Genomic DNA, 15,552 nt, shown 5'->3' with positions numbered 1-15,552 from the left:
TGTGTTTGTCAGCATATTGTTTCCCAGACTGACAACTCCTGCCCCCTCTCAACAATGATAATTGCTGACATTTAATGAGCGCTTACTCTGGGCCAAGCACTGTGCTAGTGTTACTTGTGGGTTTTACTTGATCTTCTCATCAGCAGGTAAGGAAACTGAGTCACAGAGAGGTTAAGTCACTTGCCCACAGCAATGGAGCTACTCACAGTGGAGCTGGGCTCGAACCCAGGCAAGCGCGCCCAAGCCCACTGGCTTGCCTCCTCGCTGCTAAACCTCCCCTCCTCATCGTCCTCAGACCTCACCCAAGCGTTTTTCCTCCAGGACATGTTGATTTTTGATGAACTGATGACCCCGGCTCTGACTCTCCTGCATTCGCTTGTGTGTTGCTGGCTTATGGTGTGACACTGCCTTTAAGTCTTCTCCCTTCTGTGCCCCTCCTCGCCTCCATCAGTCTTGCTTTTTCACAGACTCTGAAGTCTTATATTCCACCACCACCTCAGTGCAGCCTGAAGGCCAGGGTTGCCACGTTCCTCCCAGCCAGAGAGCGGCATGTGGGAGCGGAGGGGAACACATCGGCCTCAGGGCTTGGCAGGGCAGACTTTCAGGACGGGGAGTGCAGCTGTGGCAGGGGCAGGGGCAGATTCAATCTGGGGGTCAGAGCTGGGCACCACCAGCCTCTGCTCCTTAAAGATAGTCAGAGGAGCAAACACAGACCCAGCCCTGGGGAAGGGAGGCCCCCTGGAAGCAGCCAGCTGGGGGCCCTCAGGGTAGCAGCAGAGCATTGCTGGGGAGTAAGTGAGGCAGGTACGAAGGGCAGCTGAGCCCACCCTCCCAGTAGAGCTGTGAGAGGGGATGTCTACTCCTCACGTGCCCCAGAAGTACCAGGCACCCCTTCCCATATGCAGACTGCTACAAAAGGCTAATGCTACCCCCTCTGGTTGCTGGTTGAGGACTCAAGGTGGGGCTGGACAGTCCACCGTTGATATGCTTGCTGGGACCTGCTAGGACCAGGCTCAGGTGGGTGATAAAGGATGCCACCTGCCATCTCTCTCCTAGCTTTGCACACCTGCTTCTCACCCAGCCACCCCGCCCCCGCATTCCAGCATTTCAAATATCCTGCTCACCACTTGCAGACCATTTTTCCCAGCAAGCCATGTCAGTGTATTGTTCCTCTGCTCAGGAACTTAGAATTGCTTCCAAGGCTTCTAGGACCAAACCCAAACTTCTTATCCTGGAATTCCAGGCCCTCCAAAATCGGACCCCTGGTCTCTGAAGCCACCCCATCGCCTACTACTGGAGTCCAGGTGCCCTCCTCTCACTAAAACTTCCTCATCATTTCCCAAGACACAGCCAGTCACTTCTGCCTCTCCATGCTGAGTGGAGCAGCAAAAGGCATGTGGGCTTTGCTTAAGTTACTTCCTGTGTGTCCTTGGGCAAGTCACTCAACATCTCTGTGCTTCCAGTTGCTCTCTTATAAAATAAAGGATGTCATGAGAATTCGAGTGTTTGTATACAAAGTGCCAATCACACAGTAGGTGCTCAATAAATGGTACCCATCATACTGTGTTCTTGGTGTTCCCCAATTAGATGCTCCCCCTCCTTTCTAACTATCAGAGCTTCTGTCTTCTTCCAGGCTCATTTCCAGCTGCACCTGTACCTGCAACCTTCCCTGCACACTTCACCTAGGGGGTTATGGGGAGGAAAAGCAGCTTTTGCTGATCACTCGCTGGGCACCAGATCCTGTGGGGGTATGGGGGACACTGGTGATAGTAGCCTGAGGGCCTCCTTGCGTCAGACCTTTCCCAAGCACCTCATGTGCATTAATTCATTCATGTAAGCCTCGCTGGTAACTAAATTCTGTGGATTAAGGTTCCTAAATGGCTTTCTGCTCTATCCAACCAAATTGGTTTGGTCTCCCTGGCCTATCTCAACTTCCCCATCTGGTGGCCTCCAAGTGGCTGACCAGGAGGGAGGTTTTACCAAGGAGTGATGTCCCTACAGGATTAAATGCAGAGTCCATTCTGTCATTCAAGCTGATCCTGTTAGAAAACATTGTGAAAAAGCATCCCCTTCACCAGGGGTGAATCCGGGCTACCTGCTGCCCTTTGTGTCCAGCCCTGGGCTTTCGTGAGGGCGCTCTCTCTGCCCGGAGCACCCTTTCCCATGGGCCTGCCTGGAAAACTCAAGAACTGCTCCTCTGTGGCGCTGTCTCTGTCTGTGCTGCTATAACAGAATAGCACAGACTGGGTAATTCATAAGAAAAGAAATTTATTTCCTCACAGTGCTGGAGGCTGGGGAGTCTAAGATTAGGGCACCAGCAGGATTGGTGTCTGGTGAGGTCTGCTCTCTGCTTCCAAGATGGCACCTTGTTGCTGCATCCTGCAGAAAGGAGGAATGCTGTGTCCTCACATGGCAAGGAAGAGCAAGAGAGCCAACATCGCCTTTTATAAGGGCCTTAATCCATTCATGAGGGGAGGAGCCCTTCTGTCCTAATCACCTCTTAAAGGCCCCGCCTCTTAATACCGTGCCATTGGCCATTAATGTTCAACACCTGAATTTTGGAATGGACTCGTTCAAACCACAGCAGGCACCTTCTCTAACTAACCCTCGTGTGTCTTGGTCAAGGTCATTACCCTCTCCTCTCCCCAAGGCACCTCGTCCACCCACCTATTGCACCCTCTGCAAATAACTGCATCCTCAGCGAACCCCTCTCCCAGGCTGAGAACCCCTGAGGGCAGAGCTGTATCATGCTCATTTTTGTATTTCAGTTCTTGGCACAGAGGCTGGCATGCAGTGGGTCTTAGTGTTTGGGGATAAAGGGAGGGAGGAAAGGCATGTGGTGAAATGGGCGGGCATCTGGCAGAGGGAATGGTGGTGATGTCTTTCCAGCTGGTTCCTCCCAGGGTGGGGCACCCACAAGCCCCTTCCCAGCTCAGAAGGGGAGGCCATGCCTCAGTGGACACCCCAGGGCCTCCCCTAGAGACAGCTCCAAGAGAGCCCTGGCCGCTGTAGCCTCCCTCCATACACCCAGGAGATGCCAATCTTGGGAATCAACTTTCTTGGAAGAAATCACTAAATGTGTTTGGTGATTTTTTTGACATTTTTCACGTTCAGAAGCTTGTGATTTCAGATTAATCACATCCACATACATTTAGACTGTTGTCTTGGAAGGGAAATTTTAAATTTTATTACTGCATGATTTCATACAAAGCTATACTACCAACACTAAAAAGTGTCTACAATATGGTGCAAACCATGACAAAGCATTTTACCTCTGGGACCAAGCTCGTGGTTGGGGGCTGGGGTGGCAGGGAGCTGCAGACAGGACCTGGGTGGCCTTCAGTGTGTGTGCCACCATCACTACTGTCTCTTCCTTGGTAAAATATCTCATTTCCTTCCCCTCTAGGTTTGTCCACAGCCTTTACTCCTGGGAATGGCAGTACCCTTGACTAACTCCTGTCTTCCCCTTGGCAGGTACCATGACCAGCAGGATGTAACTAGTAACTTTCTGGGTGCCATGTGGCTCATCTCCATCACATTCCTTTCCATTGGTTATGGGGATATGGTGCCCCACACATACTGTGGGAAAGGTGTCTGTCTTCTCACTGGCATCATGGTGAGTACCTGCCTCTGTCCATCACCCTACCCTGAAAATGTTGCAAAGAGCAGAACCCTTTACTGCAAGCCGAGAGGGGCCTAGCTAGCTGGGGTGCAGGGGCAGCTGCTAGTTATCAGACCTGCATGCACGTCCCCCCACACATAAAAAGGCAGATGTGAAATCTGCAATGGTTTCTCATTTTTCAGCTTACTTTTCTGCGATAGAAATAGAGTCCTGGGTCCTGACAGTTAATGGTCTATTCACCAACCCTGCAACGCCCATCACCAAATAGGCTGGGCAAAGCTGGTTGTCAGCCTGACCCTCTGCTCCCCACCCCACCACTGCCCAGCTGCCCAGTTTGCCAACCTCCAGGGAGCATCAGAGCTTGCAGTTTATTGTCCTCCTTCCTGACTGGGGTCCCACAGACCTTGGCACCATTTCTGATAAAGTTTAGCTGGAACCCTCAGAGATGGGGTCCAGGGAAAAGGCACTGAACCAGCCTTAAGGGACCTGTGTCCTGGATTGGATTGGCCACTGCTGCCCCCACCTCTTCTGCCTATCACACGGCTGTCATAGCACTGCTCACAGGAGGGACATGGGGTCAGAGTGAGAAGCGGGATCTGATTTCCACTCACTGTAGACCTGGGCAAGGCCCTTAGCCTGTTGAACCTCAGAATTCTCCAGTATAAAGTGGAGATGGAAGACCTGCCCTGCCCTCCTCACGGGCTTATGGTACGAATGAAATAAAATGATTTCCGTTTAAGTGCTTTGTAAACATTGAGCAGCCACACATGCAGTCAGTGTTGGTGGTGTCCTCAGTGTCCCCAAGCTCAACAGCTCCTCATTTGTAAGTTGGTGAGGTGCTCCCTTGGCCTTGCTGTGCTTTGGATCCAGGTCAGGCAGCCACTGCTCTTTGATTTCTGTCCTAGAATCCTAGAACAGCATCAGAGTGGCATGGACCCTCTTTTCAGAAGAGGAAACTGAGGCTTGAAGAGGAAAGCACATGTCTAAGCCTGGGTAGTGTTGGGGGTGGCATGGCTCTGGATCTCCATGGCGGGGCCTTGCAGCCCTTGCCCAGGGCAGCCCTCTCTCTGCACCCCCAGCATGCTTCTGGGAAAATCCTTCTCTGTGTGCTCCTTCAGATCTCATTCATCACCTCTATTGCTGCTGGGAGAAATGAAAGACCCTCTTTCTGAAAGAGAAATGACTCTGTTCTGCAGTGGGAAGGGAGGTCTGAGGCTCTCCTTGCAGCTCCTAGTTAAATCCTCACCCAGGCTGGGACTGCCCTGCCCCCATCCCACTCAGCCTGTTGGCCTCCTGGGGCTGATCTTGGTGGACAAGGTAGCCAGACTCACCAGCCACTCAGAGCAGAGGTGGCCTGGGCCAGAGGCTGGGGGCAGTTGGCCCAGTGAGCAGGAGGGGGCAAGGGCTGCTATTTCGCCACTGGACACAGCCCTGCCCCTCTCTGACTCAAATCCAGGGCAGGCCCACATTAGCAGTCAGGTCCTGAAACAGCAGTTAATGACAAAAGGCTTAGCACCGAGGCTGGGATATATCATGGGTAAATGTAAGGCTTTAGAACAAACACCTCCCATTGTTTAGTAGGAGTCTTTCTGGCACAGCTCCAACTGTCACCAGGAAACCAGGGAAAGATTCTTCCTCTCAGAAAGGATTGAAATGCCACCTGAAGGCCAGAGCTTTCCTTCTTAGAGCCGCTCCTGGGGCGTGGGCTTTGTGCCTCAGAACCAGCTCCCAGCCAGGGCTGCGCAGACCAGACTGCCAATAGGTGGAGGGGCCCTGCTGGGAGCCTGTTATTTTTAAATACCAGCCATTCTCCCTCTCAGCACAGAGCTGTGCCCCATCCAAGAAGTGGCCCCAGATCGACCCACCGTTTCCCTGGTTCCTCAACTCCACAGCTCCTGGCTCCCCCTCTGACAAAGCTGCGTGGAATAGGCAGGACCCCTTTACCCCCATTCCTGCTTCTCCTTGGGGTGTGGTCTTCAGCAGACTGCTTGGTCTCCAGCACCCTGTTTTGCTGCCTGGGTCTACAGCGCCCCTTGGAAGGGAGTGTTTTGCTCCTTGTGGGTTGGGGTGTGATCAAAGCGGAAAGAACAAACAGATGAGGAGGAACCGATATCCACCTTCCGTATTAAAAATACAGCACACGCCTTTCATCTGCTCTTTTTGCACAAAACCCTGCTGCATAAATACATACCTTTCTATACACAGGAACAGGGAGGTTTCCTCTGTTCATTGTCAGTATTTTTACACAAATTAAAGTCAGCTGCCTCACTCTGGGGTCAGCCACAGTGAGGAACCCTGGTAGCATTTTTCTAACAAATGTGACTTTTCTAGCTGAGTCACTCCTTTCAAGGATTTTGCACTGCTGAGGAGACTTCCCAGCTCCTTCCAACCTCACAACACTATGCATATCTCCCAATTATTACTGCAAGTGCCTTTACTAAAGGTAGGGCTTCCTGTTTGGTTACCATGGACACCATGAAGGCCAAGGCAGGGCCTGCTTGCAAAGGGAAAGGAAGGATTTGTGTTTGTGGCTGTAAATAGTCTTAATCATTGTTTTCTCTTGGCAATCCCAGTAATGGTGTAATTATCAAACATTAAGCAGGGTATATACTTGTCTGAACAACTTGATGTTGCTGGCACAGACCTGGTGTGTTTGAGAGATTTCACCCATAGTAGCAGATATATCAAAGTCCAGCATCTTTCCATAAAGAATTTTCATGATAACAGTTACAATTCAGTACAGAGAAAGCTGTCAATATTTAATGTCCAGAACTGAAAATGACAACGAAATTTAAAGATGTGCCTTTGCTGGACCTTTGGTTCCATAGGCATCTGGAAGATCCTTGGAGCCCCCAAGTCTGCTTGGCAGTTACTTTGTTTCAGTATAGCCACTTTCTAAAGCAAGACTCGCTCTGTGGACCCTTCCTGACTTATGGACAAATAGACAAAAGTTTCCAGGATGTCTGTTGGCCAATAGCCTCATGAGAGATGCCTCTTTGAACTGCAAAAGGAAAGTGATGGAGAAGTGAAAGGTAGCACAAATCAAGTCATTTTGGGAGGAGGCAAAAAGAGGGCTCAGCAAGACATCTGCTTAATGTCACTTTTAGAAGATGAGCTTCTCCCGAAACACCTTGGTTTCAAACCAGTTGATGTTATTTTAGTTGTTACATGGAATCTGTTGCAGAAACAGATTCCAACTGTAAGTGCTCCAGCCTTCCCTCCTCCATTTGTCACTTTCATTTATGTTTTATTTTATTTTATGCTTCTTTAGTTAAGAACACCTCATACTTTTCCCTTGGGATACTTGTTTTCCAGCTTCTAAGGTTTTCCAGCTGGAAAATGTTTCTTGGAAGCAAGAAGTGGGAGGACTAGTGTGGAGGGGTCTCTGTCCAGATTTGGGACAAATCTGTAGATGAGTTAGGCATGTTCACTCTGTCCCAGCCACCTTTTCTCTGCTCACTCTGTGTTCCCTGCTCATTCAGGTAAACTTTCGAACTTGGAAAGTTCGAACTCACCAGGGGTAGACACACCTCCAACCCCTTCCCCATGGAAATAGGAGATGAGCAGAGCAGACCCAGGGAGTGCAGTTGGTGTCAACTGTGATTCAGGACTTGGCACATATGAAGGCAAAAGGCTGAGTCATGGATCTGTTCCCCAGTCTGACCCCATGGAAGTCAGACCAGCAGCTGCTTTACCCTGTGCTGTCTCACTGCGTCCTCTCCTCACACGCCCCCTCTGCCCACTAAGATTGCATTTCTAAGATTCCACACTAGGACAGCATGAGCTCCCACACACCACAATCGGCCAGGTCCTTGGCAATTTGTCTCAAAACCAGCCTGCATCACTGCCACGTCACATGCACACTCCCAGGCTGCTGGCAGGGCCCATCAGACTGATGAGTTCATCAGAGTGAAAAGGCCTATCATCCTGAAGGAAAACAGGTGATAGGTGATCCTCACGCCACTTAAAGATGGACACAACAGGGCAGGTAGGTGGGATCTCATGGTACTTCTTTTATTCCCTCTAAAGAGCCAAAACTGACCATTAACTTTTGACTCAAGTCTTAGGCTCCTTGTGCTTCCTTCCTTCCTCTCACTCCCATTGGTCCATCCTTTTTTCCCCATTCCTCAGCTCCCTCCTCTTCTCTTTCCTTCTTCTGACCCTTGTTGTTTAGGATGCAGCACAACTTGTTCCCACTTTCCTTCTCTGCTCCACTTCCCTCTCTCCCTGCACCCTCCTCCCTTATCTCTGCCCTGCCTCCCTCCCCCACATACACATGCACATTCTGGAGAGGACCAGTAGTTAGATTTCAGCACTTTCTGAAGGTTGCTGATATCTGACTCCATCTTTATTTACAAGGCTGCCTCTTAATGGAAATGACCAGGTGAGGCTTCATTATTGATGACCTCCCTAGTTCCATCCAATGGATTATCTAAAAGAAAAATAAAGTGGAGAGCATCCACGCCTATCTATTTAGTTGGAATTCAGGATTCAGAACACAGCATCCTCCAGAGAAATAGCCATACGGGAGTACTGACATCTTTAAGTTGAAAGAAATTGGGAAATGTCATCTAGTTCACCCTCCTGCCTCCACGCAGAAATTTATCTTAGTCATATAAGATAGGTGGTTCCTTAGGTAAAACACTTAGCTTCTAATTAGAAGCCCCCTGCTCTCCATCAGATAGACTGTGGGCCATGACAAGAACTGTGGAGCAGTCCATCTAGCCGCTGGAAATTCGGGATGATGGATGATTGTTTTGATTAAATTCCCAAAGTGGGATGGTGCAGGGAGACTCCCTCCTCCCCAGCTTTCAGGGATGAATTAAGTTGAGTTTTCTCTTGACCCAGGGAGATGAGGGAGAATGGAGCCTGGGGAGAACCCTCTCCATCTGATGTTCCATTTTTAACACCGTGATATATCCCTCCTTTTGGCTTTCAGCCCAAAGTGTTTTGGAACTCCATATAAAGGGCAGGGATGATACTCGGTCTGGTTGAGGCAAAAGGGAGCACACATCTTCCCTCTAGGACCGCTTCTTTTAAGCTATTTTTTGCTTAAAGACCTGGTTAAATTGATTATAGCTATAGACCAGGCTGTCCAACTGTCCATATCCTTTGAAAATTGGGTACAGAGTCTCTAGCAAGTCACAGATGCCAAGAAAACACAGCCATCCCTGAACAAGAGAGGAAAATGAGGTCAGAAAAGGAAAGTTCACACAGACTCAGTTCTGTTCACTTGTTGTGCTAGACATGGGTGGCTGACCAAATGTACCAAGAAACACTAGATTGCTTTAATGGGAACCCTTGTGAAAATCTAGGAGAAAGCGTTGTCAACTTTCAACCATATTGAAACTCACATAGGCTAGCCTTGGTCTGCCTGTGAGAAAAGAGAGAAAGAGATTATGAAGGAGAGAGTAGGGAAACAAACTACCCATATGCATTCCTGTTCTTTTCTGTTTCTCACACATTCTGTAACACCTGATGAGTCAAAAACGTTACTGATGGATTCCTTCAATCCCACCTCAAACTGCTAAACTGGGTTCTGTGGCAACTAGAATTAGTGTTTAGCACCTGGGGGATCAGATTGATGGCTTTCACAAGTTCATCATCTGTTTCCATGAGTGGCAGGCAGGGTGGTCCAGGGCCCAGTCAACGGGAAGAGGGTGATGGTCTCTGTGGAGAGTCCACTGTCAGTAAGGACAGGAGAATCTGCAGAGGAGAGGGTTTCTCTCTTGCCCCAGTGCTCACAGGCCAGCCGAGAAGCACAGTAAAGAGGTTTTAAAAGTCCATTGGGAGAATGTTGGAATGCACCACTTTCCTTTCCCTGCTCATTTCCCAGACAGGAGAGAAAGTGAGTCCTGCTATTCTTGAGACTCAATGCAATCCTGCTTCTTTATACACCTTCCCCCTGGGCTCTCTGGAATGGACCTACCTGAGCAGACTAGGCACACTGTTCTGGAAAACCCTGAGGGTCTTCTACGGGTTCACTCAAAATCCTGGTTTTAGGCAGAAGTGTTATCATCTTTAAAATCTCTGCATGATGGTGAATTCATGAGCCTCCTGATGAAAGCAAGAAAGAACTGATTCTGGTGCTGAGTCATAGCCTAGACCTTCAGGTACAAAGACCCAGCTGTGCAACAAACACAGTCATTGAGTGCACATGTTCATGCCAGCCAGTGTTCCTTCTGGGAAGCAATCTTTGGGGGAAATATATTGCCTCTTCATTAGATTATTTTCAAGAAAACTCTCAACGACTGGCAGGTGTCCCATCCATACACCAGTTGATGCATGGCCTTTTTTCCTCCTGGGCCCACTGGTCCAGTGGGGTTGGGACATGCATGAGGGAGACAGAGCCTGTGTGTGCTGGACTCTCTGTCTTCCGCTGCCTTGCACAGCCTGGCAGGTGACCTGGTGATATCTGTTGTTTAATTTCCCCAAAGCCTCAGCTCCAGCCAGGATTCTGCTCCATTATGGACTGGCTATCTCTATGAGGACAGTATCTCAGAGCTCAGCTATGGAGCATAAGCCAAGAGGCACTGCAGATCCCCTCGTGGGTGGGAACATCAGGGCCCATGATGTGCACAGAGCACATTGAGTTTTTCGCCTTGCCTCTTGATGATGTCTCCTCTCTGGTCCTTTTGGTGTCCCCCCATAGGGTGCGGGCTGCACTGCCCTGGTGGTGGCCGTGGTGGCCCGAAAGCTGGAACTCACCAAAGCAGAGAAGCACGTTCACAACTTCATGATGGACACTCAGCTCACCAAACGGGTAAGATGTCATGCATCCGCATCTTAAAGGGGGACTTAAGACTAAAGCAGAAGCCAGTCAGAAAGAAAATAGTCACATGGTATGCGTCAGTGCCACATCTTTAAATAGAGTGTTGAGAGAGCCCCAGACACAGGCAAACAGCCTCCATGAAATGGGCACAATGTCTTAATATGCCAGGTTCCTGTCTTCTATTAAATCACTGTGCATGGTTCAGGCAACCAAATAATTATTCTGATAATTAAATCAATAGTATACAATGGTATAACTCGCCCCCTTGCCTAATGGTACCAAATAAATTACCCAGCTTGAGGCAGCGTTTTTGTTTATGCTCAAATATTTTCATGATTCTCATTAGGAAGGACAGTAGAGAATCTTAAAAGTATATTGGAAATGTATCTAAATCTAATCCTTAAAAAAAATAATTTAAAACAATCATTCCAGTAGAGCCCACATTCTTAAATAATATTGTTCATCAGAACATCATCATCCAATTTTCCTCTGCGTTTTTCAGATAATGTTTCTTATACTCTTATGAAAGTGGTTAAGAAGGATGAGAAACTGGAAATATGCAGGAATGGGCAGATCATTTAGCTGCTAAAAGTCTGACACCCCACTGAATTGTCAAAGAAAAGGCCCGTTTAAAAGAGACAGAATGAGCCTTCCAGGATAACAGCAGGCCAAATGAGCAAGGCAGGAGCTGTTTATTTAATGACAGCTTTTATGGAAAATTCTTTAGAACTGCAGGTTGAACAAAGGTCAGTAATATGATTTCCTGCAAGACTCTCCTTTTTCTGAGTTGAGAAAACCAAAACCCTGTGCTGGGGCCTTGGCCTCCATAGTAAGTCTTCCTCATTTTCGACTAAAGTGGGTTCAGGGATTCATAAGCAACCACATTTTGATTTGGATTTTTGAAAGCTAGAGAAAATATTCAGTGATTAATGTTTCAGTGCAGAAAAAAATGTGTTAGAAATAGAGACAAAGGCAGGAAGGGAGAACAAAAAGAGAGAGAGAGGATGACAGAGCGCTGCAAGCTCCTAGCGCGAAGGCAGTGGGAGAATGTGCAGTTGCCAAGGCCTCTCCAATTTCTCGGCAGAATTATTTATGGTGTTTGATTGTTTGGTCTTTGATTACATTTATTGGATTCTTTTAAAGAGCCTCCGCAGATGTTAAAAGGAACGGTACAGACCAATATTCTTGTGTTGTTGACATACAGACGAATGTGGCACATGATGGCCCGAGCTCCCAGCTGTACAGAAGAAAACATGATCTGTAGCCTCATGATATCAGCGACTGGAGGTTGTCCCATGGCAAGGCCTGCAGGTGTCACATGGGATCTTGTACCTTGGTCACTGTTCTTTAGCCCCCTCAAATATGCATGCGGAAGTCACGCTTGATATTGAGGAAATCACTAAAGTTATTGCAACACCGAAATGCAAACAGACTTGTGTCTATGATCCTGAAACAACTTGGTGATGTTTCACTGAGTTGAAACTACATGCAGGAGTGAGGGGAGTGAGATTTCTTCCTCCAAAACCTTCTCCAACGCTGTTTACCAAGAGCAGAGACATTAACAGTCTCTCTGGTTATGCTGGTTTGCTTTTTTAAAACAAGTATGTACTTTGTATTTGATGTTAGTCCTTTGTCCTCTCCGTTTTTCACCCAGTAAATCAGACACTAGACAGAAAAAAAGCCGAGAAAGCCGGTTCCCTTATATGCCTGGAAAATAAACATTTTTTTTTTCTACAATATAATTGTAGGACATGAGATTGTGATTACTAATTTCAATCTTTCAAAAATAATTCTCTAAAATCCTCCTCAAGTCCACTTACTTTTTGAGAAGTAGGACTAAAAATCAAATCAACAAAAATTTATTGCTCATCCACGAGTGCAAGATACCTTTTTAATCAAATAACATCTAGCTTTTCTGAGAATCCTTACATCTGCTGAAATGTCCCTTTAATATCTAATATCTTTTCCCAGAGAAATAAACAACACAAAAGGGATGGTTCTTACAGAGAGAAGATTTTCAAAGCTGGCAGGTCTGGGACTTCCAAAGGTTCTTTTACATAACCTTGATTGAAATGCAACTGGCTCTGTCCTTGGCCTACTCTGGTTTGAGCTAACTTTTATCTGCTCACAAGAGAAGCCCACCTTTCTTCCCCTGGGGATGCCTGGTCTATCCTCTGTCCTCTCCAAATGGCCCTTCATTTCCAGCTGGAGAGGCTCATGGGTCAAAGAAATGCCAAGCTCAGTCTATTTATAAGATCTCAGTGAATTCTTGGAGAAAGGTCTAATGTGGAAGAAGCTGAGTATGGCATAATTGCAAACCTCTCAGGAGTGGACAATAATAGATTTAACAGTTAAAAGCAATCTGTTACAAGTATATACCACCTTAATTCTTCAAGTACCTAAGTGAAAAAAGAAAAAAAAAAAAAAAGGAATTGCAGCCTATTAATCATAAAAATACTCCAATTGTCCCAGTGTTTACTCATCCTGCCTGTCTTGCTATAAAGGCTTCCGCCCAGCCTTTACCATTAGAGCCAGCACTATTTTTATTTATCTGTTTGTGGGAGGGAAGGGGGTTTGATAGCACAGGGTAAGAACTCAGTTTCTGGTTATCCTGAATTCTGTGGCTTGTCTTCTTTCGCTTGTATAACTTGTCAACCCCGGTAGCAATGTCACTTCTGTATTTAATGTGATCCGATCTTCCCACACTGACTTTGCAGCGTCACTGCCATTGTCATTCTATAATTATAACACTGCTAACCACTGGGCTACTAGGTAATACACAAGTAAATGACACACAGAGAGACTGTAAAATAGGTACTAGAGCCACATCTTTTCTGCCACCCAGTGCTCCATGTCCCCGTCTTTCTGTTTTATGTAATTAAACTCATTCATCACAGAAGTCACTCTCTGGTTGCCACACCCTGTGCTCTGGGGACATCAAGGTGGGTAAGAGGTGGTCTTTGCCCTCATACTTAACCTCTGGTTACCAACTGCCATCAGAGAGCACTCCCCTTATAAAAGGCAGGGTGGGCTGCCATGGACACTCTTGGCTGAAGAGGTACCATGGCCTGGAGCTGTTCTCTTCACCACGCATACTCTTCACATCAAACCACAGTGAGCAAAACCTCCAGCCACCACAATGGGTGTGCACGACTGACTCAGGCCTATCTCTCTTTCTCCTTGTTCAGGACTATCTCTCCTTGCTGCAAGTGTTTCTTGCCCCAAATACCTCATCCAGGTGCACATCCCCACAAAATCAATGACTAAGACCAAAACCAAACCCATACTTCTCTAAACCAGTTCTTTCTCCTGACCTCCCTGGTCTGCTAATCTCCAGGCACGAAGACTTAGCTCTGACTCCTCTGTGCCCCGGACTCCACAGAGGTTGAGCAGTTTCTGAGCCTGATTTGACCTTGCCATGGTCTGTTCACACCTGCTGGTCTCTCCAGGTCATCTGCCCCACCATACTCCTAGCCGCTATCTTCCCAGTCTTGCACCATCATAACGGCTGGCTAACTTCTCTCCTCACGTGCACCTCCTTTACCCCAGTCATCCTGCATTTTGCTTCCTCAGAGTCTAAGGACTTAGCTCTGAACATATCCCTCTCTGCTCAAAAACCTTTAGTTGCCCCTCCCCCAATATCTACTGAACAGTGCTATAGAAAACTTTTCTAATTATGAGCACATGTCAAATTTTATCATAATCCTGCTAGGAAAAAAAAATTTTCAGCAGCCTAATTTGAAGATTTAGTAGGGGCATTTTATAAGAAAATACAATAGTCATTGTCATACCAGATGTAAGAAGTCTGGCTAAAGGACACTAGACTGCTGACCAAAAGCTGGTTGGACCCGTGAATAGATTCCCAGAACAAGTCTTCAAAATTTGTCAGATAATCAGTTGAGCAGTTATCAGGAATGTTAATTTTCCCCAGAAGAGAATTGCAAATTACATCACTCACAAAGGTTCTGGCCCAGACAAACTGGGTGCAGTTTTTGATTTAGCAACAGTCATGGAAACATTGTGCATTTGAGCTGGAAGGATCCTTAGTGATGAGCAGATCCAACCAAGATTGGAACACTCAGGCCCAGAGCAGGGTAAAGGTGGGCCCCGGCCGTGTGCAACTAGCTGGGCCCTATTCAGGATCCAGCAAGCAGCTCTCCAGCCAAAACCCAATGGGTTTTCCAGGGCAGTCAGTTCCTTGGAACTCAGCATGGTGGTTAGCGTCCCAGGCCTGCTGGAGAGAAAAATCAGTTTAGCTGTGCATCACATGAATAGCATTATAGAATTACCCACCATTTATTACCATGTTGCTATGGGGAAAGAGCTTCAAATTCCAACTTTGAACCACAAAAATACATCTCTTCCTCTCTACCCTCCCCAATTTCCTGCCAGCACAGGGGTGGAGCCCCCAGTTCCAAGTGTTCACTGAGGGCCTCTGGGAGAGGCAAGCAAAGAAGGTAGTGTAGAATCGAATGGAGGAAGAAGGAGAGGGGGTGTCAGCAGGGTTATGAGAGGGAGGGCAGCCCAGGAAGCCTGTGGGGGTGACGATGAGGGAAGAGTAGACGTGGCAGATGGAAAAGAGGGAACAGCCCCCTTCTCCAATCCTGTGCTCAAGGGATGCCTCAGTCTGAAGACAGGGCTGGCTGCAGGTTCCTGACAGAGATGTTAATCAATGCTCAGTTAGTCTAGGTTGAACCTGTGTAACTCCTTGAAGTTACTTAAGTCATACCCACTGTGGCCTGACCTGGTTTCCTCCCTTTCCCCTCTCCAACCTCCAGGTAGAACACTCTTCCCCGGGCATGCTAATAATTTCTTCCCTGGGGGGTATACCAGTGGGGCCTCTGGAATTACTCTCCCAGGGCTCCCTGTGGCTGCTGTAGGCACAGGGTGCCCAAGAAGGGTGCTCCTTTCAACCCCCACATACCTCTGCCCTGAGTACCTCCTGCAGCCAACAGCCCCTCTGTAATACCAAGTGGCAAAGAGGTGGCCAGAGCAAACCATTGCCATGGGATACTATGGCCAAAAGCTCAAGGAACAGACATATGTGTTCTACTGTACGTTTTCTTTTGTTGGGGGTTGGGGAGATGATAAGGAAAGGAGCTGGCACTTAGAGGGGGAGGAGGATATTAATAAAACTACCGTGATTGAGGCATACTGA

At 47.7% G+C, this 15,552-nt stretch overlaps 1 protein-coding gene across 4 annotated transcripts in view; it reads left to right on the top strand.

The window, feature by feature from the left end:
* KCNN3 (potassium calcium-activated channel subfamily N member 3) overlaps nucleotides 1-15,552 on the top strand; it is a 158,341-nt gene that overhangs the window by 124,431 nt on the left and 18,358 nt on the right. For all 4 annotated transcript variants that reach the window (XM_063104856.1, XM_063104855.1, XM_063104854.1 and 1 more), the window contains 2 exons: nucleotides 3,475-3,616; nucleotides 10,275-10,385. In XM_063104856.1, coding sequence (XP_062960926.1) covers nucleotides 3,475-3,616; nucleotides 10,275-10,385 — 253 coding nt within the window. The remainder of the gene's footprint in view (nucleotides 1-3,474; nucleotides 3,617-10,274; nucleotides 10,386-15,552) is intronic.

The sequence above is a fragment of the Cynocephalus volans genome, chromosome 8 (genome assembly GCF_027409185.1).
Source record: "Cynocephalus volans isolate mCynVol1 chromosome 8, mCynVol1.pri, whole genome shotgun sequence".
NCBI classification, from domain to species: domain Eukaryota; kingdom Metazoa; phylum Chordata; class Mammalia; order Dermoptera; family Cynocephalidae; genus Cynocephalus; species Cynocephalus volans.
Note: the sequence above shows the minus strand (reverse complement) of the source record. Positions and strands in the feature narration are given on the sequence as shown.